The sequence below is a fragment of the Fringilla coelebs genome (assembly GCF_963513975.1).
Source record: "Fringilla coelebs genome assembly, chromosome: 3".
Classification (NCBI taxonomy): Eukaryota; Metazoa; Chordata; class Aves; order Passeriformes; family Fringillidae; genus Fringilla; species Fringilla coelebs.
This window is the reverse complement of record NC_140030.1, coordinates 72,944,304-72,969,186: the sequence shown is the minus strand read 5'-3', so window position 1 is coordinate 72,969,186 and position 24,883 is coordinate 72,944,304. Positions and strand designations below refer to the sequence as shown.

Genomic DNA, 24,883 nt, shown 5'->3' with positions numbered 1-24,883 from the left:
TTGGCAGATGTCCCAGTTGAAAAAGACCAGGCCTGTGCTACAAACTTTTGTAGGACAGCTGTGTTCCTTGCAGGTGTGAAGATGGTGATTCCTGGCTGGTTTTCAGGGAAACTTCATTGTTGTGTTGACAAAACAGTTTTGCTGTATAGTTCTTGAAATTTCTATGGGAAGCTGTGGTTGGAGTAAATGACATCAAACAAGAAGTAGATTTACTGTGTTGGGTGCAACCTGTCTAAGTGCCCAAGTCAGAAAGTCGCAAAAAATCTAACTCAAGGAAGGTTGGTTTGAATTTTACAGAACTATTTTAGTAGAATACCTCTGGTTTTAGTTGCTGTCTGAATATAAATTTCATCAGGTTGTCATAATATCTTGCTCCCAGATTTTAAATCTCAAATTTAAATTGCATGCAAAACAACCTTTGAGTGGCCAAATTGTTTGTTTCTTACCAGTTCAGTGACATGAGGCTGTAGAAGTTACATAATTACCAGTAAGGTTACAACTAATGCATTGGGTAACAGAGTATTCTAATGAATACTGTGTATTGTAATCGAGTCTAATGTACACAGGGCAATAGTTTCTAGTAGGTGGCGCATTAACTGCTCTCTGGCTTTTTTATCAGACAAATACTCCAGAACAATTCCATTAAATTGAATTGGAAGTTGTGAGCATATGCAAGTATGGACTGTAATACAATAAATTTCTTTGCCTGGCAGCTGTGATTCCTCATTGCTTACTACTTTAGATCAGCTAAAATTAAATGCATATTCAAGAAACCAAAAAACCCACATGACAAATTACTATTTTATTTGTTTAACAGGAAGAACCAGAGCTGGTTAGTGCAATTTATGGACGAGGGATAGCATATGGAAAAAAAGGACTGCATGTGAGTAGATAATTTTTGTAACTAATACCCAGCTGAATTATTTGAGTCTGAACTATAAGAAAGCCTGTAACAGGAATAACTAGACTGGTGAGAACGTGTTAAGTACGCCCCAAAATCTTTGTGCTGCTCTACTTCATGAGGAGTCTGTCCCTTGGCTAGTGCACTGTATAACATTATGCACTGTATAGCATTATGATCTAGCAGATCATAATGCTCAAGCTGTGGGTACATTTGCTTTGTGAGACTGTGGAAGTAAAGCTGCACAACATAAGTGAGCCAAAGGAGAAGATTAGGCGCTGTTGTGACTGGTAGATAGTAAAGCTGTGAGCCACAGCTTCTTGAAAGAGTTGCCTATTAAGCTAACAGGCAGCGTTTTGCCTCTGAGAGAAGGTTTATGAAGTCCCAATGAATTTATCTCCATATCTCAGCTGTATTTGGAAATGAAAAAGGCTTTTGCAGCCTGGGAACATTGTCAGCTCTTCCAATATAGTGGACTTCACATTGCTTTCTGATTGCTTATGCCTCTTGATGAGTATACCACTTTGAATTTTTAAAAAAAACATCAAAGTGAAATTGCTTGCAATAGTTACTGCTCGAATAACTTCTTGAGCAGAGAGAAATTTATGAGTAGACTGTGGTCCTTGTAGGAATTTGTGGCCAGTTGAATCATGGTTGAATAGTTGCCAGAGTTCTAGAAGAATGAATAATTTAATAACTCCTTGAAAATTTTCTTTGTACAGAGTGTTTAATGATCTAGAAATGCTGACAAGAGCTTGAGGTCCCTCATATTTGCTTGTTTTTAACATCAGCGTGAGTTTGTTTTCTCAGTTTAGCTAGGTGTTGATACAGCTTCACTTTGTAAGTTTTTGAGTGACACCTTCAAGACACAAAATATTAAGCACAAAATTTCTTTGATTTGAGAAAGACGAAAAAGATCAATGAAATCCAACCTAGAATGTGCTATATAATTACTTTGAATTTTTTCTAATGAAGTAACTACATCCATCCTATTAATTAACTACTTAATTGAAGACAGTTTAAGATTTCCGATAGGCAGGATGATGTTGGCATCACCCCATTTATCAGTACTACTTGGCTTAAGTTGCAGACAGTGCTGATGACAACACTGGTGGGTGTGAGTGTTCCTGTGTGTTCATGTGGAGTTCATGTGGGAGCTTGAACCAGCTTTGCTGCCAAGCAAGGTACCTCTGGAGCTATAAATCTAATATTTATTCACAGAGTTGTATTAATAAATTATTAGAGGTGCAACACAAAGATGATGTGAACAAACAAAGTTTAGTTTCGTTGTTTGTAGCAGACCTGTGGTTTTTTCCAGCTATTTGCAGAATAGTGCATCTTGATATTTTTAGCAAAGGTGTGAAGAGCTTGTAATATAAACTGTTACACTTTCAGACACTTAGCCAATCTAGTTGTCCTTCATCTTGAGAGTATGTTAGTCTAAGTATGCACAGTTGTTCACCTTGTTTATTTTTCTCCTTTTCAGGATATGAAAAATGCTGAACTTGCTCTGTTTGAGCTCAGTAGGGTGATTAGTCTAGAACCAGATCATCCTGAAGTATTTGAACAGCGAGCAGAAGTGAGCATTTTTTGTGTCTTTTCAGACTTTTGGAGAAGTTGCAATTATACAGTGTTTCCAGTTATATCTTTACTGATTTAAAGGCTAAAGCTTGATGTTCTGTTCTCCTTTCTTTTAAACTATATGCATTTCCTCTCAAACAGTGTAATTTGTGGAATGTTTAGTTTTAAAATAAGAAATAGACCATATGGAGTTACTCTAGCTGCTGGAATGGCATATATTATGTCTAAGTGTTCAGTTTTTGACATACTATGTAACAAGATCATTTGTGTTTAAGGGTTTTTTAATAAAATTAATCAAAATATCACTTGAACCTTACTGTTTGCACCTTTTGTCACCTTAGTAAATATACTGTGAACACTAGTTGTTAAAATGCCAAATTTTTTAAAAAATAAAATGTTTTGGGTTTATATTGGTGCATGTAATTTAAAAGTCATTCCAACCCACATATATTTTTTTATTCTAAAAATCAAGTTTTGTTTTGCTAACTAAATTACAGAAAATGTTAAGATGTTAAGAAGCAGCTTTGTAGACAAACCAAAAGTATAAATATTAAAGTCAGCATACTGTTTAATGATAGCTGCCATAATGTTCTGAGCTTTAATGTTTTTAGTGATCTCCTAGTGCATTTGTGAACCTTGATCTAAAAATGTGAAGGGCATTCAAATAATTGGAAATGGACCATTTTCCATTGGGGGAACGTTTTTGTCAAATTAGGCTACGGAGGATACTTTAATTACATTTTCATTTGAATATGTTGAAATGACTTGAAATTTTGCTTTGACTGACTTGTTTTTAGTTTGGAATACAGGGTTTCTGTGAATGTGGTGATGTTCACAATAAACTGATAGTTTTGAGAAAAATTCTTGCAGATTTACACTTTCATAGGGGTTTAAAAGCCATAATTACTGAAATTTATAGTGAAACTTTCCAGCCTATTCTAGCAAATACAATTACTCTGTTAAAGCTGAACATGGAAAAAAATAATCTTCATATTTCTAAAACAAATCCATTCGGTCTGTCTGTTTTAAACTGTGTTTTGGTTTTGTGCTCTTAGATATTGTCCCCACTAGGACGAATCAGTGAAGCATTATCAGATCTCACCAAAGCTATTCAGCTACAACCATCAGCAAGGCTCTACAGGCACAGAGGTACCCTTTACTTCATATCTGAGGTTAGTGGAGTTTGTGGATGCTCTTTGGCTTTGGTTGTTTGGGATGTTGTTCATGATTTTGTTGACTTCCATGCTGGTTGTTAATTTTGTTCTAGAACTTCTTTCCTATTTAGTTAAAAAACCCCAAACCAATATAATAACAAAAGCCCTGGTTCTCCTGTAGATGGCTTTCTGACAGTTCAGGAGTATTCTCTTAAGTATTTCATTTTCAAATCTATTTAATTGAGAATCTATTTAATGCTGAGAATCAGAGGACAAGAACTTTGCATGCACACCTCAGAATCTTTTGTGTTTGAGGAGTAGGAAGTAGATAAAGACTTTGACTCAATTTATAACCTGCACTTAATTAGTATTGATAAACACAAGTCTAAAAAGGAAAATACTTACAGCCAAGACATTAAGTCTTCTGTATACTTAAGAAAAAAAACACTTCTCACAATAAACAAAAAACCCCTACAAAAATGCTAACATCCCATTTTGCTGTGTGATCTGTGTGGTGTTCTTAAAGCTTTAATGTAGAACAAGTAACTTTATCTTCAAAGATTGTGTGAATACTAGATAGCTGATTTCCTGCTTGATTCTTCTGATTTCACTGTTTGCTTCCAGCTATTTTTCCATTTGTTTTACCATGTTTTATGCAGCACTTTCTGTAAAAGTTGCAAGTGTATTGTGCATCTTTGATGTTCTGATTGGTAGTTGATAATCATTGCTGCTTAGCCCTGAGACTGACTTCATATATTAAACAAAACTCTGAAGCTTATTTTTACGGAAATAAAAGTACATATTCCTCTTTTTTTGTATGGTGTTTTCTGTGTCATCTAAAATCTTCTTTATCATAGGATTATGCAACAGCCCATGAAGATTTTCAGCGCTCACTGGAACTGAACAAAAACCAGCCTATAGCTATGCTTTATAAAGGCTTAACCTTCTTTCACAGAGGACTTCTGAAGGTAAAGCTATATTAAGCAATAGTTCATGAAGAACAATGCCCTTTATTTGAAGTTATTTCCATAAAATAGTAGAAATATCATTGGTGTTGATATATGTATTTTCTCTCACATAAGGAAGATTTTTAAGGTAAAAGAGTGCAAGCAAAATAAAAAGATTCCATGATATGATATGTAAATACTGCAGGTCTTGTTGAATCTCATTAGGTCAGTGATAACAGACATGTTTAAGGATAATGCTGTGAAAGATATTTGTATTTAACACCTCTGCTAGTATTTGTATGATTATGTTCAAAAATTTCAAAATTAAATGGAGATTTCCTAGGTTTTAGGAAGGAAAGAGGGATGAAGAATAAATTAATTTTAAACTCTTCCTTGAATGAGCTAGGGAGTAATAAAGGAAACTGCTGGTAGAGCCTTGCATTTATGCATGTTTATTTCAATTCTATGTTGTTTCTGGAAGGCTGATATCTAACCTGAGGGAACATAACTTGCTCCTTCAGTTTCTAAAATCAGCAGGGAAGTAAGTTCATCCCATGTCTTTTTTAAGTTTTCACAAAACTTAAGAGGTGTCTTATGAATGAAGAAGGAAGACTGTAAGGAGAGATTGCTTTGCCTTTGGGAGCAGACTGTGCTTTGAAAGCAAACTCTGAAGGGATTTAATCTCTGAACTCTATTAAAATACTAAAAGAATTGCTCATTCCCACTGAATATTAGACAAAGGAATTTCAGCTAAATCTGTCAGTACTGTAAAGGATGTTTTGGTATTTCATTTATTATGTAATAATTTTTACTCTAGATTTTGTAGTAAATTCATGCCTTGTTTGTTCTTTCCAAAGCTTTTTCTATATAGCCATAAATTCCATGGCTAATAACTACTGAGGATGCTGAAATTTAATGAGTGTAGTAAGCTACAAGTTTTTCTGTTGGTCCCTTTCTGTAGGAAGCCATTGAATCCTTCAAAGAAGCTCTGAAGCAGAAAGCAGACTTCATAGATGCATATAAAAGTCTGGGACAAGCCTACAGGTACTCATATTCAGAAGTAGCTGTAAAGTTATTTTTTCATCTGGTTGTGTTCTTTAAAATGCACTCTAAGTTTTACACATTGTAACAAAGTTGTGCAGAACCAAATGTGATATTTGGTAACTCCAGCAGCTGATATGGCTATGTCAGGATATGTTCAATATAAATAATTTCTATGTTCGCTTTGTATTTTTAATTTAGTCTCTGGTATTTAGACTCTTTGAGTCTCCCAGACTCAATGGTTAGTTAAATGGCAGTTTTCAGTAAGATGTGTTTTAAGTATGCTGAATGATTTTAAATGACAGAAGGGGTTAATACAACATGAGCTGTAGCTGATTAAATCCTTCTTCAAATGTAGTGGCTTTGGTGTTCATGCATTTATTTGAAACTAAAGAGCTGTGGTTAATCACTATTCTAAAAATTCTTTTTGGCAAATGTATTTAAAACTAGTAAATCTTGTTTGTTTTTCTTGAGTTGTTCTTGTTTGAATTACTGAATTTAAAAACTATGATAAACTAAATTGTATACTATTTCTTTTTTAATTTTCTCATGACAGTTTCTCTGTGACTGTTTTTACTGTCTGCTTACATGTACAGCTGTCCTGCACATGGAGTAATTCCAGTCAGTAAATTTTTAGTTAGTTTCAGTTTTCAAACACCATATGCTTTCTTTTTGCTCAGCATTTAAGTAGTTGGTAAAATTTTAAGAACATGTTTTGTACTTAGAACTTAAAAAGTCCCTTCAAAGATAATTTTTTCCAAGAATGCTTTGTGTGGAAGTTTTATTTACTTTAGTTTCTGAAGAAATACCTTAGGTATGTGTTTTTATAGTTTTAATGTCTGCTGAGGATTGTGAAGATCTGTGGTCTTGCGGGGTTGTATTTCAGAGTACATATTTCTGGAAGTAACAAACTCTGTGCAGCTGTTCTTTTATTACCACAGGAGAATGGTTTACTGCTTTTGTTACAGAAATTTTCCTTTAGTACTTTGTTTCTCTTCAATGATATCCCCTTTGAACACCTTAAATCACCTTTAACAAGTTGGGTTATTTTTTTTGTCACTGTTGCCTTCTGTATTTTTCACTTTCTGTGTTCTGGAACTACCTAGAGAGCTTGGCAACTTTGATGCTGCTACAGAGAGTTTCCAGAAGGCTTTACTGCTGAATCAAAATCATGTTCAGACGTTACAGCTCAAGGGAATGATGCTTTATCATCATGGCAGCTTAGATGAAGCGCTAAAGAATTTTAAGGTAAGCAGGCCCTAAGTAAACACAAAATTTAAATGTTTTAACAACGTCTTGTCCATTTTATTCCACTTGTTGATTACAAATCTCAAAGTTTTTCATTCTGAGTGTGTGTGCATTTGAACTAGAAGTATTCTTTTCTGAAGTCTGTCTTAGAAGATAAAACTTAACAGTTTGTAATTAAAAATGTAATCTTGCTAAAACTAAGGTGGCTTCTTTAACTGTTTTATGTGTTTGTAAAGCCAAGCTCTGGCTGAAATGTTTTATTTTTCTTTTCAAACTGGTACTTGTGTTCTTGCTGGTACTTTGACTTGAAACTTAAAGTTTTTTCATATTGGATGAAAGGTAAAATGTACTAGTCTGTAATTTTCAGCTGAAAACAAGTTACAATGTTTATCTAATTTTTCTGGAGTATTTTCTTCTGAAAGATTCAGCATATGTTGTGATTCATTGTGCTTGCAAAAATTTTCATGCTGCCAAAATCTTGCCTATCTCTGGTGGCATTAAATAGTTGCCTTATTTTGGAGACGGAACAAAAAAAGGCAGATGTTATTTGTATGCCTATATTCTTAAAACAAGGAATGAAATAGGATCCCTTTCCAAATGAGTCTGTGCTTATGCTAAGGAGAACACTTCATGTACATTATTACATATTCACCTTCTATAACCCAGTTTGTAGATAATGATGTAATTGAAAAGATACTTCAACTTTTGAGATAGAGATGCTCTTCTAAAGACATGTAATTGCTGGAAGAATTGGAGCATTCATTTCTGAATCATAAACAGGAATTTGCTGTGTGTTTAACATACAGTAAATAGCTGACTAACATAGAAGTGTACTAATGCATGAAGTAGTGAAGAGATGAATGGGGGAAATAACAGAAAAGATATATATCTATATGCTTAACCCCAAATAATTTGCAATATTGTCAGGAATATATTTTGCCTAATTTCACCCAGCTAACATTGAGCTAATATTGTTACAGCAAAGTATGCAAAAACATATTTGCATTGGCAAGTCTTGAGTTTATGGTCTTTTTCTCCTTTGATAAAGCTGAAAATATTTTTTCTAACATTTGCTAGCAGTTTAAGTGCTCAGCAGCATTTGAAAGAAAGTTATGATGGAAGTGGATCTTAATAATCAATAATCTTTTCACACGTCTTCTGGCCAGACCGGTTGGATTATTTGAAAATACTCTTTCTGTCCCTTGATTTACGGGTGCTTTGTTCCCTTAATCTCCTAGAGATGTCTACAACTAGAACCATACAATGAAGTGTGCCAGTACATGAAGGGTCTCAGCCATGTTGCAATGGGACAGTTTTATGAAGGCATAAAAGCTCAGACCAAAGTCATGTTAAATGATCCTCTACCAGGACAGAAGGCCAGTCCAGAATACCTGAAAGTGAAATACCTCCGAGGTAAGTTGGAATTATTTGGTGATTTTTAAAAATTTTCTTAAATGCTTCAAGGACCCTAAAAGGGCAAGCTTGCTTGTAATTATGGTCATTCTAGAGAAAACAATGTACATTCTTATGAGTACTGTTGACTATGGATGTTAAGAAAAAGATGCACTGATTCTTAATGTTCATACAGTTGAAAACTAGGTCTAAAAATAGATTATACATTTCTATATAAACGTAGACTGTCGTGATACTTAGTTGAAAAATACTTATTTCTATCTTGGAAATTGGCTAATAGAAAAACAATATTGTCTAAAAATAATGACTTATTTAAGTCATGTTGTTTAACTGCCAAGCATATAACCTGGTTGCTGTTTTGGTGTAATGGCATAAATAAACTGATTATGCAAACAGTATTTAATTTTATTTCTTTCCTCCAGAGTATTCTAGATATTTGCATGCACATTTGGATACCCCTCTTACAGAGTATAATACTGATACAGATCTTCCTGGAAATTTCAAGGATCACTGGGCCAAAAACCTTCCTTTTCTTATAGAAAATTATGAAGAGCAGCCAGGGTTACAGCCACATATAAAGTGAGAATTTTTATTTTTATTTTTAAATGGGAGGGGTCTCTCATTGAATTCAGTAAGACTGAATTAATTTGAGATATTGCATGTAACTGCAACATACTATGTATGTTCAGTGGACTGGAGGAGGAATGAGTGTTCTTTGTCCTTTAAGTATTTCTCACACAAATGGTATTCAGTTGTAAAACACAGATTTTTTTTTTTTTTTTTTTTTTGCCAAATGCTTTCAGGACTGTTATAGCCAAGCTATGTCTGATGCATGTTTTTCTCCTCTGTAAGAGATGTGTTATTTCAGAATTTTGAAAGCTATAAGCCTGATGTGCAAGAGCTCATATGTGTAGCTGATCATCTGGGTTCCATGATGCAGTATGAGACACCAGGATTTCTTCCAAACAAAAGGATACATAGAGGTAAACTGAAAATGTTCTGTAAATTTGAGGGGGGTGGAGGTGGGGGGGGAAGAGTCAAGATGATAATTGAATGCTGTATCTTTTCCATCTGCAAATTGTGTTTATGCTCTGTTTCTTTCAAATCAGATAGAAACTTTAAAATACTTTAAAAAAACTTTAAAATGATCATTATGTCAGCATTTTCTTGACCTAGCTGGCACTGGAAATCAGGATCTCCCAGACTTTTCGATGTTGTCCATTCTATTCTTGTACATACATTGCTTTCCCGCTTCAGTTTTCCTGTCTGTGCAACACTGAGTATTTGGCTCTAATTGGTTTTCTGTTGTTGGTACCTCTGTCCTCATGCCTCACCTCAGCAATGGGATTGGCCACTCTAGAAGTAATGCAAGCTGTGCAGCGGACTTGGGCAAACTCCAAAGTTCGGATGAATGGGAAGACCAGACTGATGCAGTGGAGGGATATGTTTGATATTGCTGTGAAGTGGCGAAGGTAATGGTCACAGGGGACAGAGGGCAAGGCTGGATTGGTTGTCATAATGATGAGTGCTCCAGCTAACTAAAGGGCTGCAGTCGTGGACAAGAAAATGAACACTAGCTGCCATTCTGTAACTAGAAAAGTTCTGATAAATGAAAAGGATGGTGTAGGTACAAGGAGTGTGCTCCTGAAAATACTCAATTTTTCTTCTTCTATAAAAGAAAAAATCAGAATAGCATTTTCCAATTGAAATGAAGCTGTGAGAGACCATAGGATCCATTGCAGCTAAGGCAAATAAAAACTAACAGTTTCAACTCCAGAAACATCAAATGTTTGAGTTATATGGTTTTTATAAGAAAAAAACCTGTGTTTCAGGAAAAGTTCTTTTCTGTAATCTCTGAATTCTAATTTTTGCCTAAAATTGTTCTGTCTGTGAGTAAAGCTCCATTAGAAATATTACGTGGATTGAAATGTGTGCCAATGTTGATGTCCTTTGTCTTTGTAGGATAGCTGACCCTGACCAGCCTGTGCTTTGGTTGGACCAAATGCCTGCCCGGAGCCTTAGCAGAGGTTTCAATAATCACATTAACTTAATCAGGTATGAGAGTTTTACCAAACAGCATTACCACACACACTAAGGGGCTGCACCAGAAATTGCCAGCTCTTTGTGAAACAGCATTTTACAGCATTCAATATATATGTGCTTATTGTTATACTTGAATATTCATTTTATGATTTCTGATGGAACATTTGGGATTTGTGCACAATTTTCCCTTACGACATTTCCTCTTTTTCCTGAATTTCAATTGTACTACTGATTGGTAGCAGTATCTAACAAGGATCCAGAATATACATATTTTCACATGCTGTTTTTATTTCCCAAGTAACCTTAAGTGTAAAAATTTTATTAAGTTTATCATACTTGTAATTTTTGTCATTGCTGCCTCTCAAAGGCAGTGGTATTGAAACAATGCTGTTCTATTAGTTTTAATACTGATTTAATGGTGAAGAGGGAAAGCAGTTCTCATAGTTGTTTCCAAGGCAGGCCAAAGTAAAACAAAAATGACCAAGTAAGTAACCTGTGAAATGTAACAGTTGCACTTCCAAATAAAGGTAAAATTTAAAAGATTCAACCACTGTTGTACGTTCCATCTTCTCCCATGCTGCAAAACTCTAGTCATGACAGTGCTACCCCCCTTGAAGTGGTACAAGTGTGATAGACTCGATGTGGCAACATCACTGTCAATCACAGGAGCAGAGTGTGTTTGTGTAAGTAAATATGTAGCCAGGTTTCATCTTAATCCACCCCCTCCTAGGAAATACTGAATCTTTGATCTGTCATTCTTCTTTTATGTGTGTCTATCTCTTTGTTCTTTGAGAAGCTGTACTGTAAAAGGAGAATAAGGAAAACAAAGCCTTCTCAATAAGTATTTCAGGCAGAGAAAAATAGTGATGTTCATATGCAGAGGATAATGAGGATTTGTCCTCACTCTTCCTTCCAGTCTGTGGAATGGACCCTAGCAGCCTCTCCTTTACTTGGAGTGGTTAATGCAGCATTAAACTCCAGTGTAGATCATTTGCTTTTCAAAATGTGCTGCTTTTTGAGCAGTCTTGTGCTCAGGCTTCTCTCTTCACTCAAGCCAAGGGTTCCATTTGGGCTCCAAGCTGTTTCCATCTTTGCTGCATTTCTCTCTTGTGGTATGTACAATGCAGCAGAAACCACAGCCATCTGTACTTGGAGACAGAGATGCATTCCATACTTTACCTGTTTCTTCATGGTTTTAGTTCTAAATGGGAGAGTAAAAGCCTAACTTCTAGGTGATCTGTGTTGGCAGAAAGGCATTCGTGTAGCAACGCTTAATTAACATCCTGAAACTAATACTGATGTCCTTGTACAGAATCTCTGTGTCAGGAACTCTGGTTTTGTGGTGGCCAAGGTACTTATTTTCCTTTCATCAGAGAATGCTAGCAAAACTGAAGATGTACTGTTACAGCTGTTTTGATAACTTTTATAGAAGTCTGAAGTAAGCTTCACGAACATTCAGAATCGTAGGCCCACAGTGAACCTAATTCTAATCTTTTTGGTTTGGCTCAGCCTTGGCTGTTGGGGATCTCATCAGCATTTTGGTTGTGCTTGTTTGATAGCTAAGTAGTGGTCCTCTGAAAATCACTGGTTTGCTGCCTGTTTTGAAGAAGCAATAGATTTGAAGCAGCCTAAATACCACTGTCTTAGGAGTTGCTTGTGCTTCAGTACTGGATGGTGATTGCATTCTTTTTGACTCTGGAAATCTGGTCTGGTTTGGTCATTCTCCAGCCTTAAGTAATAACCACTTTCTTTGATCAGCTTTCTATTATTTGTTTCTGCTTTTGACTCCATCCTGATTATTTCACATGATGTGAGGGATAAAATAAGTGAACATATTTAGTGGTAATAGTTGTTTTTTTACAGTTTTAAAGCATCTTCTAGTTCACAGATTTCTAAATGACCATTTCTTCTTAAAGAATATGCAGATTTGTATAATTTCCTTTTTACATTACTCAGCTTGTAAAATGGCTGCTGATTGAAGAGACTAATAGGGCACAGAGCTAATACCCTTTTCTTGATAACTGAGGTGGCTTTATGGTCTTTTGACTGTCCTTCAGGAACATATACTTTGTTTTACAGTTAGGTTATGGTTTGAAAGTTATTCTCATACCCATATGACTAAGGCTGAATTCTTTCTAAAACAGCATGGCTACCTGACAGCCAGGTGTAACAGTAGATTTAGGCTGACAAATAGCAATTTGCATGGTTATTATGTATATTAAGATAAAAGCTGTTCAGTCAAACAAGAAATGTAACAACAGCACTTGGGTGTTCTTTTAGCATTTGTAAAAGATCTAGTCATGCTGAGCTCAAGCTGTCCCTAGCTTTTATTTCATCTGAACTGTACACCAGGAATTTCTGTGAGCAGAAATACTTGGATTACTTGTCTGTTAGCACAACCTTTTTATTTACTTGAATTCTTTCCATTGGAAGTCTAGTACTGTTCAATGATTCCTGTCAAATGAGTCTTGTCATGGAGGCATTAGCATTCAGTGTCTGCTCAATTAATTTTTTTTTACTTTTCCAGAATGGCAAATGTTTGGAGGGTGTCAGAAAATACAAACCTTTTTTGTTTGTTTTGTGTCAATTTGGGGACCTTTTTAAAAACATATAGAAGAAACATCTTGCACTTCACAATTTTTGATAGTATTTCAGATCTTAATGTTCTCAAGATGCAAGTGTCATCTGTCTCTTTGTTGGTCCATAGACAAGGGTGCATTTGGCTTATCTCCTTTCTAGCTTAAATTATCAAAGCTAGTAAGTTTGATTTAAAGTAGAGAAAATGTTTTGGAAAGCTTTAGTTGTTTTCATAGACAAAGCAAGGATTTGTGATCAGCTAAACATTAATGATATGCTTAATGTTCTTATGAAAAAAAAGACACTGGAACACTGCAACTTTTGAATTTTTGGTGGTAGTGTTTACTAAACAAGAAGAAAGAGTGGGAATAAACACAAATCACTTCTGACCACCCACCAAAATTCTTTCTTGGTACAACAGCTTCTAGATGGCCTTGTAGAGGATAGGTCTGCTTTGGATGTATTTTCCAAGATGACACTAAAGGAGAATCCACTTCCTTATGCTGACACGCTACTGCCTGTTGTACAGATATTTTTTAAATACAGATAGGAAAGGATGGGACGTACAACAAGGGCAAATTCTGTATATTAGGTTTGTCTTCATCCTTCCGCTTTCCCTGCCTCCCTTTCCTATGTGCAGATATGTGTATGTGTTCTAATCCTGTTCAGTTTTTGAGGACTGATTCTGCTGGTTTTCTGAGACTAGGCCTCCTAAGGTGAGAGAGACTGTCAAGTGAGACATTAAACAGGGACTTGAGCTGACAAAAATCCCTTAAAGTGGAAAGAAAAAGCTAGGTGTACACAGCTTCCTGTGATTGACAGTGGTTTTGCTTCCTCAGAGAGCGATAACGCTTGCTTTATAAAATCTTGTTTTGTAGACTGGGAGAAGAGGAAGGACTCCTACAAATGCAGTAATGGTATGTAATTTTTTCTCTGAGTGGTTATAATCCCAACAGGTTTCTACCACATCTTAATACTAATTTTATTTTTTTACTTAGTAGTCCAAGGGAAAAAGCAACACCTTTTAATGTTTTTGTTTTTCAGTTACTACTTGTAACTGTTGGGATAAAAAGCAAAAATACTTCACTATAGAGGGACACAAGTGAATAAAGAAAAATATATGTGGACAGTCAGAGCAGATCAACATATATATTGCCAAATATGTAAACTGGAGTGTGTTGTTATCTAGATGTACAAATTGAGAATTCTTTTCTAGTTGTGTTGTATCTATGAGTCTAGGAAAGATTATATCTTGTACAAATTGATAATTATTATATATAGATAAGATTTGCTGGCATCAGGCTCACTAAAAATGGAGAAATATGTATGGAATGTAGTTTATCAGAGAACACCAATTCTAATGATACATGAGTTTGAGCAAGCTCACTATGTAATCTATATTTAAAATGGGAGATTGGCAATTCACCATGTAGATAAATCTTACATCGTTTGTTCCGTTAATTTACAGAGCAACTGTGAATAAAATTTTGGCAAATATTAATGGGTAATATTTGTGTCCTGGAATGTTGAGTTGAAAAGCAAGACTTCAAAAAACCCTTTCTTTTCTTTGTAGGGGACAGGTCATTAACATGCGGTACCTAGAATACTTTGAGAAAATTCTTCATTTTATCAAAGACAGGATCCTTGTTTATCATGGGTAAATTACAATTTTTTTGCCCCCTGCTTTGTTCCCCAGGTAATAGTGATCTGAATTATACAAAATACTCATTTCACAAAGTCTGAAAGATTTTATTTCTCGGTTTAGTAAGTTCTGATTTCCTTAGCATATGTAATTGTTTTAGTTTCTGCTGGAAATGGAAAACTGTATTCATTGCCACATAAAGAAACTTAAATTAATAGGAAAAACCCCCTGTGAATTATAGTATATCTAGGAACTAATAACTGTTTTAAATTTGTAGCCATGGTTCTGTCATGATAGGATCTCTATTCTTTCTAAGCATGTGATTTATTAAAGATGTTGTGTTTTCTCCTGGTAGAATCAAGTATAGTTACTCTGGCTATTGAGATAAATTTATTAAGAAGTGAGGAAAAAAAGAGAAGATATGGAAGATAATTTTCATTGGAACAGGTGTTTGACAAGTAGTTTTAAATGAGCAGAAAATCTTTATCTGTTACAAAGATGGATTGGTAGATGAAGAGAGTTGTAGACTCTTGAATTAAATAATATGGCTAAAGGTAATATGAAAATTGATGTTGGCATCTGTCCTGAATATTGTACAATATTCTGATAACATGAAAAACTAAAAAACTCTTTAAGCTTTTTCCTTTGGCCTGGTAACTTTTATTAAATACTGAATTCTGTTTTTCAATCTCATTATGCTACTTAAATATCAAAAAATGAAAATGCACAAAATCCTTGTAACAGTTGAAAATATTCAAGTTTTAGAAATTCACGATAGTTGCTGAAAATACGTAAGTTCTCTGGTAGCTAGCAGTCTGTCCTCTGTTGCTAGGAAGTTTGTTCAGAGTAAGCCCAGTAGCACTTGGCCTTAAACCAGACCAATTTGTGGTGTGATTTCTAAAATAATTCTTTTCTAAAAATCTCGTATAGCGTAATTAATAATTATTTGAGCAGTAATTTTGCAGGCTTCTTCATGATCCCACCGTGCCTGCATCTGAAGTATTTACTGGCCTTTGAGGATACCCAGATGTGTATATTTTGTGAAGAATATTTCTAATTTTAACTCTCTTCTACTTCTGTCTTTCCTTACCTAGAACCCCCTGCCCACACACACTCATGCAAACACTGTTTGATGCTTTAGAGTGGTCAATAGCAAGAGTAGGACAGAGTAGTTGATTGGAATAAGATAAATCTGAATACTGAAAATGAGGTTTGAAGCTGGAAAAAATAAGCTGAGCTACTCTAGGGGAAAATTGCTTTTTGAAGTATAGGAGAGCATGTAGACAAGTATAACGGAACTTATTTTCAGAAAATAAATAATTAACTTTCAGTAACTTACTTGACTATGGCTGATTAGGTTAAAGGTGTGTGAATTTCCAGAAATGCTACATGTGTTCAACTGTTGTATTTCATATATAATTTTTTTCCAGTGCTAATAATCCAAAAGGACTGCTAGAGGTTCGAGAAGCTTTGGAAAAGGTACATAAAGTAGAAGATCTTCTTCCAATAATGAAGGTAAATTACAGAAAAACTTTAATATATAGTAAAAAGCATAAAATGTGTTCTGGGAGATATTCAGTTCCTCAAAATAAAACCATTGTATATAACCTTAAAATGAGTAACTGGAAATTCTAGCTCAAGTTAGTCCAAATTTGGATATATAGGGTTGGACCTTCCCTTTGATATGTGTGAATGGGTGATGTATCTTTGAAATCCTTGGCCTAACTGTGAACTGGTAACAAAATAATGGGAAACCAAAATGTTAAGTGTAATTCTTTGAAGCCGCCTTTCTCAACCCAAGAGGGTTTTTGGTCAGATCTGCCATAAGAGGCTTACTCTGTTCCTGTACAATAGGAAGGAAAAAAATGGATTTATGTGCCTGTAAGATTAGGGATATGGAAACTCTTTTTACTTTTAGGTTCATTGGTGCAGCTCAGTATGTGGTGGGGCTGGCACAGGGAAGTGGGAGAATAGTTGCTCTTTGTGACTATAGCTAAAATGAAATCCTGGATAACATTTTTGAGCTTAGAAAGACTTGGCAAAAAAGGAATGGGAAACTTGCAGGTTTTATTCCTCCTGCTGGTGGTCTTTGTAGAAAGGCTTTGGATATATGACCTGCAAAATGATGTATACTCTTATCTTGAGTAGTAAGGCTTGCACTGGGTTAAAGTAAAAGTTGTTCCTGTTTTCCGCCCCATTCCTCCAAATTAATCTAGGCTGAGCAGCGTGTAAGTAGGGTTGAGGAAACAAAGTTACAAAGTATGTCTTGTTAAAGGATTGTACAGGATTTTAATCAGAGCAGAATAAAATTTGGGACGAAACCATTATGCTAAATAGAGACAAATTCTTTACTTTCTTATCTTGTGTGTCCACATTGGAATTTTGTATCTAAGCAAAGCAGCTGGGTTGCCATAGAACAGAAATCTCTGAAGCTGCCTTGCTGCTTCTCCTGACAGACTGTCTGGGTTTGGATGTGTTCTTGATACTAGTGCTCGCTCGTGCACTGCAATTATCTTTGCAGGAGCTACGAGGTTTAAGCACTACATTTTTCTCTGGGTTTTAAAATGTGTTGTGCATATATGTTCTTTGAAGACACCCTAATTTAAGAGGTCCTTTTTATATTACTGTCTTGTTCTTGGTTTTGAAAGATGAAGCTAAATGGATACAAACCAAACCTTAACAAAAACTTTCACTGAAGAGGTAGCAGGTGCTGGGGTGGATGGACAGCTAAGTGTTCCCTCCTGACACACAAATGTGCAAGCAGGACCCTGTGGGGCATCTAATCTGGTTACTTTTGAATTGTAGGCTAGAAAAAATGCTACCAGTGGATTTTAAAAATACAGGTTACTCCAGGAAAATGATGAAAATATATAGAGGACTGTACATTATTATTTCAAAGTAATTGTCTCAACTGGCAGTAAATATTCTTCCCAGTTTCCATACCTGTACGTTTTGGTCTGGTTGGAGTCTCGTGCATCCCATTCCAAACTGTATCAAAGTGGAATGCCTCATTAGAGGGCTTTTCATTCCTTTAAAATAAATGCAGATTCTCTTGAAACAAAACACCCTGGATCACATGTTTTGGGTTAATATAAATGACTGTGTGAGTAAACACTAGTGCATACTAGTCTTTATTAGAGCCTGTATGAAATGAATGTCTTTCTGATAGTGATGTAATTTAGTTTTTGGGTAGCTGGCAAATGCTGTGTGTGGAAAGCTGGGCTTTTGGCTTTACTTAAATGCAGTTCTGCCTGGTTTATACAACTCTATGGCTACAGTGTTACTCTTAGATAATGTAGATTTGTAATATTCTTAAACCTAGAGATATTTTCCTTCTGTTGAGAATAAACTTCAATTGAAACTGGATCACAGTTAAGAAACTGCTCCTTTGAGTTGTATTCTGGAATTCACATTTGGACTAATGCAGACACTTCTTAGTGTAAACATAAAATGAGGTCTCAGATTCCTGCTTTTCCATTTACATTATTGCACCAAAAGGTCACCATCAACATGCAACTTGGGGACAAATCCGTACAACTTGAACTGCTTTGTACAGTGGCTTTTCATAAACAGCGCATTTTAGTCACCAGTTATAAAGTTGAATGCTACTGTGCCTCATTCAGTATTTATGGTTTCCATTCAGAACGAAATAAAGGATGGATGAAATAATATCACTGACAGTAACTTTGTTCTGTTCTGGAAGTTGTCCACATTCATTTTTACTCCATGTATTTTATGTGCTTCAAAGCAATAGGTAGGCAGTCTCTGTCTCTGCTATCTCTAATATTACTTTTTCTTTCCTTTTGAAAGCAGTTTAACAGTAAAACCAGAGATGGGTTCACTGTGAACACAAAAGTCCCCAGCCTGAAGGATCAAGGGAAAGAATATGATGGATTCACAATTACAATAACGGGAGATAAGTATGTTCACTGTTTTCAAAAGTTAGGGTGCATTAAGCAATGTAAGCAATGATGAATTATTAGCAATTAATTGTCTGAAATGCCATTTCTGTTTACATAAAGTGGGTTTTGTTTTTCACTAGTGGCATTTTTGTAAATAATTTAAGTTTATTCATTTGAGGACTTGATTCCTGTTGTGTTGTCAGCAAGAAGGGAATTTGGATAACACTGATGGAACTGAGTTGATTCTCAAACATATAGCACAAAAGTGATAATAGACCTTGTTTTTCAGCTTAGGCTGTAAAATGCTTAAAGGAGAAAACTATCAAATACCTCAGTCTTTATACATATCAAAATGCATTTCTTCTTTTCTTGTGAGACCTTGTCTTTTGTGTTGACTGAGAAGTCCTGAATGGAAGGGAAATATCTGTGATCTGAGAATAGAAGGCACTGTCTTCTATTTGGGATTTTGACTTTTTTTATGTTTGAGATGCTTGCAGACCTCCTATCTGCAAGAGAAAATTTAAATAGTAAGTACCAGAGTGTATGAGAATACAATCAGGAGGCTTTGGGTCACTCTCTGGGTGAGATAGTAAATGTCTCAGTTTATGGATTCTGATTCCTTGTCTTTCTGAAAGTAAGCAAATCTGAAGCTCAGAAGCTCTGTCAAACTATTAAATAAAAACTTTAATTAAAAAAAGTTAAAATTCTATGCATTGGGATTTTTCCTAGAATTTGTGTGCTTTCAATGAGTGGCATGGAATCCAAATTTCCCTACTAAAATATTAATGAATCTCTTGTTTTTTTTAATTTTACATTCTAAATCACAGGCTTATATATGATGAAAGGGCATTAAGTATATGGCCTCACTATTTTGAGGAAAACATTTTGGTGTCAGTAAGTAGCCTAACTTTGTTCTGGACAAACTTTGTTCAGTGTCATTCAGTCTGTTTTGATCCGTAGTTGCAACTGCTTTATACCAAAACAATCCTGCTTAGAAATGAAGAAGACTACATTCAACATTCTATGCAAAAATCCTACGTCTGCGAAGATATTTTAAAATTTCATATTTCTTATTTTTTACCCACAATTTAAGCAAAACACTAATGCTTGTTAGGTATTCTTCAATGGAAATACTTTATCTGTGTTTAGGTGGCAGCCTTTATGTATTCTTTAAAACTTAGGATTGATGTAGCATTTTTAATTCAGTGATTTTTGGGCATTTTTAATTAAATGGGAAGTAATGCACGTGATCTCCTGCTTAAGGAAGATGATAGGGAAAAGATGATGTGTAACTGTAGTAGATTTGTAATTCACCTTGGATGTGCATCAAGTTCTGTTCAAAAAATGTCTTACCTCCTTTTCTTTTTCATTTGCTTAACAGAGTGGGGAACATACTATTTTCAGTAGAAACTCAGACGACAGAAGAGAGAACACAGCTGTATCACGCAGAAATAGATGCACTATATAAGGATCTAACAGCTAAAGGAAAAATTCTAATTCTGTCTGCAGAGCTGGGGGTAAGGCTGTTCAAGGAATTATTCATTCCTTAAAAAAGCCTTTTATGTTTTTATAATCTCTGTTTATTAGTGCCAGTTCTAACACTTTTTGACAGAGTTCATAGGTGATAAAGTTACTTAAACCCAGTTATGACAAGTACCATAAGAAGTTGCTGTAATTCTATTTGTTATTTTAAAATTTGTTGGGCTTTGCCTGAAGTACTGGAGAGTGTCCAGGCAAGGTCTCAGTATTGCAGTGTGTTCTGGTTTTTTCTTTTTTTTTCTTATGGGTCTGTGTTCACCTTTGTCATCATCCCTGTAAATACTGTTTTGGGTGTGGCTCATGGTGGCTACATATAAGATGAGTAACATGAATTTGTGAGAAGCACTAGAATTGTGGTGTTGATTTGATGTGCTAGGACAGTCTGACTACATTTGAGCTTGTGCTTTTTCTTTTTCATCCTTTATTAGGCATGTAGATGAACTGGTTTTCACCTAAATGTTAAAGATACAACAAAGTAGTTTGTTCAAACTTCTGTTCATCAGACTTCAATTTCTTAATTTGACATTTTCACATTTGAAATGGTTCTTATAAAATACTTGTGGTAATGTAAGACTTTGCAACGTGTACCTTTGTAAGGTATTGCCTGCCTATTAAATTATCTTTAATTCATGCTTTTTTCTTCTCTTAGGAAGTAGATGCTGTTTGCAACTTGATCCTGTCGCTAGTTTATTACTTCTATAATTTAATGCCACTTTCCAGAGGATCTAGGTTAGTGTTGGTATTCATCATGTCTGTTACCTTGAATGCCTGGTGTATTTAATATTAATATTATTTTTAATAGAGCTGTGTGCCCTGCACAGCTTTTCCTTTTGTGCTGCTGTGACAATGGGAACTGACTTGGTACTATTTTAAATGCTAGTTTGTAATTGCTAATGGTAACTATTCATAGCTGCATGTATATTTAAAGTGATGAGTAGTCTCAGCTCACACATTGAGAAGTGTTATTTTTAAATTGTAATGCTTGGTTTTCTAATCCATATTGTGTTACACCACTGTAATTTCACTTAGGAAGTTTTTCTGAAATGTGTATTTAAGATTAAATATACTTTGGCATAACTTACTTTAACGAAGTACACTAAAATATTATTTTAGTAAATTGTTGCAACTGTTAAAGTCACCAGATGAAACTGTAGGATAAAGTTCCATATATCACAGAACTCTTCAACTGGAATTCTAGTTTAATGCAAACCTGCTTACATCTAAGACTATTCTGGATCTCTGTTCCACAAAGCACTTAAGCACTTAACATCTTTAATCTTGCTTCTAGATACAATTCAGTATGAAAAAAACCCTGAGATTTTGGGATTTTATAATCAGATTTTGCATTTATCTTACAGAATGTAAAAATTAGGAGACATTCTGTCTGAGAGTCACAGTTCAAAAAAAATTAAGTTAACAATTAAATAGCTGAATAGCTTTACAGTGCCTCTAGCTCTATTGGAGTAGAGTTCATAAACTCTTATGGGCTACAGCTGATCTTCTTGGGAACAGGAGTCTGCTTTGTTTTCAGCCCTGTGGAGTCTTAAGTGCTCCAAAATCTGAAAATATGGTTCTAACTAATGTAGAAACAGCAGTAAATCTCCATAGGTTCATAATTTCATTCTAATGATGTTGGATAGTTACAGTGATTTTATTTTTTAAGTGTTTTGTGCTTATTTTTTTCTAAAATAACTAGGACAGTAATCTTTACTAGCCTTCTATGAAACAATACTATGTTTCATTTCTTTTGTAGTCTAAAATAGCATTATGGTAAGACTTCTACTCCATTTATTGCTTTTAATTTTATTCTTTTAGTGTGATAGCTTATTCAGTGATCATGGGAGCACTAATGGCAAGTGGAAAAGAAGTATCAGGAAAAATCCCTAAAGGAAAGGCAAGTATCAAAATACATTAGCTCAGTCTTGATGGAGGAAGTAATACTTTTAAATGTGGGGAAAGAGCTGGAAGAATGAACAGAAGTCACATGCTTATTTGCTGGAGGTGGGTGAGCTGCATGCCATGATGTCTTGCAGCCTGAGAGAGTACTGAAAATTCCATTGCTGTTCTGACAGCCGGTGAATTTGGAGATGGTATGTGCAAAAATTTGGAGTAGTCAAATTGTAGCAGTTTGGTCCAACAGGAATTACAAATCTGTTACTGAAGCATTTCCAGTGTGCTGAGCTGCTCTTTTCAGCTTGCTTTGAGAAGAGTTCTGAGAATACTGGGGCAGAATTAGTGATTCTTCTGGTGTACAGCAGAAATTTTCTGTCTGTACTCTCAGTATATTGTAAAGCTTTTAGGGCTTGGTTAGTAGAAGTGGATTTGCAACTTCTCTCGATTTCTCCTTCCCCTCTGTATTCTGCTGAAGTCAAACTAAGTCCTAGTTTTTCTGTGACTCCATTTGAGTATTATACCACCTTGTTTAATAAAGGATTTCCTTTTCTTCCACAGTTGGGTGTTGTTAGCTGTATGAAAGGAGTGAGAATACCTCTGTCTCTTTAATGTATTGTCAAAAGAATCAGTAAAATTCCAGTAAGAATCCAAGTTGTTGAATACCCTGCATGGATAGCTGAAAAAAGGGTGATTTTCTCTTTTGTTCTAGAAAACCCTGAAAACAATGTAGTCCTTTGAGTGCAATGAACTCTAGTAGCTTTTAACAGCAAACAGCATTTGCTTAGCAGCAAGAAAGCTTCTTTTCAGTACATCATTAAGCTGGTATCTTCCCCATTCTGTGGGAGTTCAAGCTAAGGTAAAACACTTCTGTGGGGTTTCTTAAGTATTTTCTTAGGACTTGATAGAGTAGTATTTTGCTGATTGATTTTATGCAGGCAAACAGAGTTTCAGGATTATTACTAAGCAGGATTTCTGACTTACAGGATCACTGGGGACATCTTTTCATTTGAGGGCTTTTCCTGAATACGAGTAAACTTGTGTTTTAGAAAAGCTTTCACAACATGAAAGAAATTGTGGAATGAAACTGGAGTTTGTTTTTTGCTTGAGTTGTTTGAAGGGCTAAGCTGGTCCCAGGCTCACGACAACATGCGTTTTCAGGCTGCTCTGAAGTCAAAGGTGCACAGTAGCAAAGAGTCCTGTTGCCATTCAGTAGCCATGGCCAGTGTAGCTCCCAGTATTGGTTGTGTTGGGGTATGCAAACTCCACAGAGAATTTCAGTACCTGGCTTGAATGCTGACTTCAAACAGATGGTGAGGGTACAGACTGGTTTGTAAGCTTACTCCTGTCTTACCAAGAATATAGATAGCAAAGCCCTCAAAGCCCTTCCTGAAGTTAGAGAACTTTAAAATTCTGTAATTTCTTAATATTTCTTTTGTTTTCTTGAATTATCAGCTGGTTGACTTTGAAGCCATGACAGCACCAGGGTCTGAAGCATTTACCAAAATAGCAAGGAGCTGGATGAATCTAAAAAGGTAAATCCTTTTATTCAGATGGGGCATGGGGAAATAAAATATGAAAGACTATATGTAAAATTAAAAACCTATCCTAAGAAATGTTACTTAGAAATTACAAGTTTAGTAAAGGATTCAGTGTATTTTTTAACACTGTTTGGGAATTGATGAGAAGATTTGCATTTACAGACAGAGTAGTGTATTTCTAGTCTAACAGAGTGTAGTTAGTAGTCTAAACATCCATTTATGGGAGTAAACTCTCTGAGGAAATTGTTTGGGTTAATTTTTTCTTCATTTTATCCAGTGGGTTATATTTGTCTTTTTCTATTATGGCTTATCACTTGCAATGAGTGAACAAAGCAAGGGGAAATTTTTCACCCTTTTTAAAAATTCCTATGGGTCTCTTCAAACTATATATCCAAAGTAATTTGCTTATCCTTTAGGTCTGTTTTGATTTTGAGATTGTGTTTTCAAAGTAGGTAGACATTTTAAATATGGAGAATTACTTTACTTAGTATAGGTGCATGACTTTCGTGCAATGCTTGAAATTTTTGATTTTCATATGTATTTATCATTTAATACTGTATACATTGATAAGGAATTAATATTATGAATTGGATACATTTGATTGGTCCCCTACGACCATTTGTTATTCCCCATACGAAATCTAAAAATCAGGCCAGACACAGCACCAGTTTTAGTATGCTTCAAGTCAGGGTCAAGACACTTAAAGGGTTCTGAGAGAATTGGCCAAGGTCCCTACAGGGCCATCTATAATCTTGGAAACATGGTGCACATCAAGGGACATTCTTGGTTACTGCAGGAAAGGAAATCTTGAGTTCCTCTTCAGGAAAGCCAAAAAGCCAGAGAAACTGTAGGCTGGTCAGCCTCATTTTGATCCCTGGGAAAGTCATGAAGTGAGTCCTCTAGGAAAACATTTCGGTTGATATGAAGGAAAAAGTCATAGAAAACAAGGAACGTGAGCTTACCAAACATTCTATGACCCAATGATGGTTCTCTGTGGTAAAAAAACAACTTTTGGGGATGATGATAGCAATCAACATTGTTTATTTTTACTTCAGCAAGGGTCCCCACAATACTCTCATATCAAGGAAGTGCATTATAGTCTGGACAAAAGGACAGCTAGATGGATTAAGATGATGTTTGGATAACCAGATTTAGGACGTACTCAGCACTTTGGACCACACTTAAAATACTGCATTCACCTGCAGCAAAGACCATAATAAACCAGAAAAAATTCAGAGAGCCACCAATATGGCCAGTGGTCTGGAGAACATGCCTTAACAGGAGAGAGTTGGGCTTGTTCAGCCTGGAGAAGATCAGGCTTTGATCTAAGAGCAGCTCTGCACGACCTCTGAGTGTTTGGTGAGAAGACAAAAAGCCCTGTGCATGAGTTGAAACAATGTTTAGACTTGGCCTAATCTTTTCATCAGCGGACTGCCCAAAGAGGCTGGGCAGCCTCCACCCCTG

At 35.4% G+C, this 24,883-nt stretch overlaps 1 protein-coding gene across 1 annotated transcript in view; it reads left to right on the top strand.

Annotated features, from left to right (window-relative positions):
- The window catches only part of TTC13 (tetratricopeptide repeat domain 13), a 38,056-nt gene that overhangs the window by 11,072 nt on the left and 2,101 nt on the right, over positions 1 to 24,883 (top strand). Inside the window, exons 5-22 of the mRNA XM_084203544.1 lie at positions 818 to 883; positions 2,388 to 2,480; positions 3,538 to 3,654; positions 4,494 to 4,604; positions 5,545 to 5,627; positions 6,731 to 6,872; positions 8,111 to 8,285; positions 8,708 to 8,864; positions 9,138 to 9,268; positions 9,625 to 9,757; positions 10,248 to 10,340; positions 14,479 to 14,562; positions 15,978 to 16,062; positions 18,358 to 18,467; positions 19,831 to 19,966; positions 20,638 to 20,717; positions 21,804 to 21,882; positions 23,334 to 23,413. Of these exons, the coding sequence (XP_084059670.1) occupies positions 818 to 883; positions 2,388 to 2,480; positions 3,538 to 3,654; positions 4,494 to 4,604; positions 5,545 to 5,627; positions 6,731 to 6,872; positions 8,111 to 8,285; positions 8,708 to 8,864; positions 9,138 to 9,268; positions 9,625 to 9,757; positions 10,248 to 10,340; positions 14,479 to 14,562; positions 15,978 to 16,062; positions 18,358 to 18,467; positions 19,831 to 19,966; positions 20,638 to 20,717; positions 21,804 to 21,882; positions 23,334 to 23,413 (1,955 nt within the window). The remainder of the gene's footprint in view (positions 1 to 817; positions 884 to 2,387; positions 2,481 to 3,537; positions 3,655 to 4,493; positions 4,605 to 5,544; positions 5,628 to 6,730; positions 6,873 to 8,110; positions 8,286 to 8,707; positions 8,865 to 9,137; positions 9,269 to 9,624; positions 9,758 to 10,247; positions 10,341 to 14,478; positions 14,563 to 15,977; positions 16,063 to 18,357; positions 18,468 to 19,830; positions 19,967 to 20,637; positions 20,718 to 21,803; positions 21,883 to 23,333; positions 23,414 to 24,883) is intronic.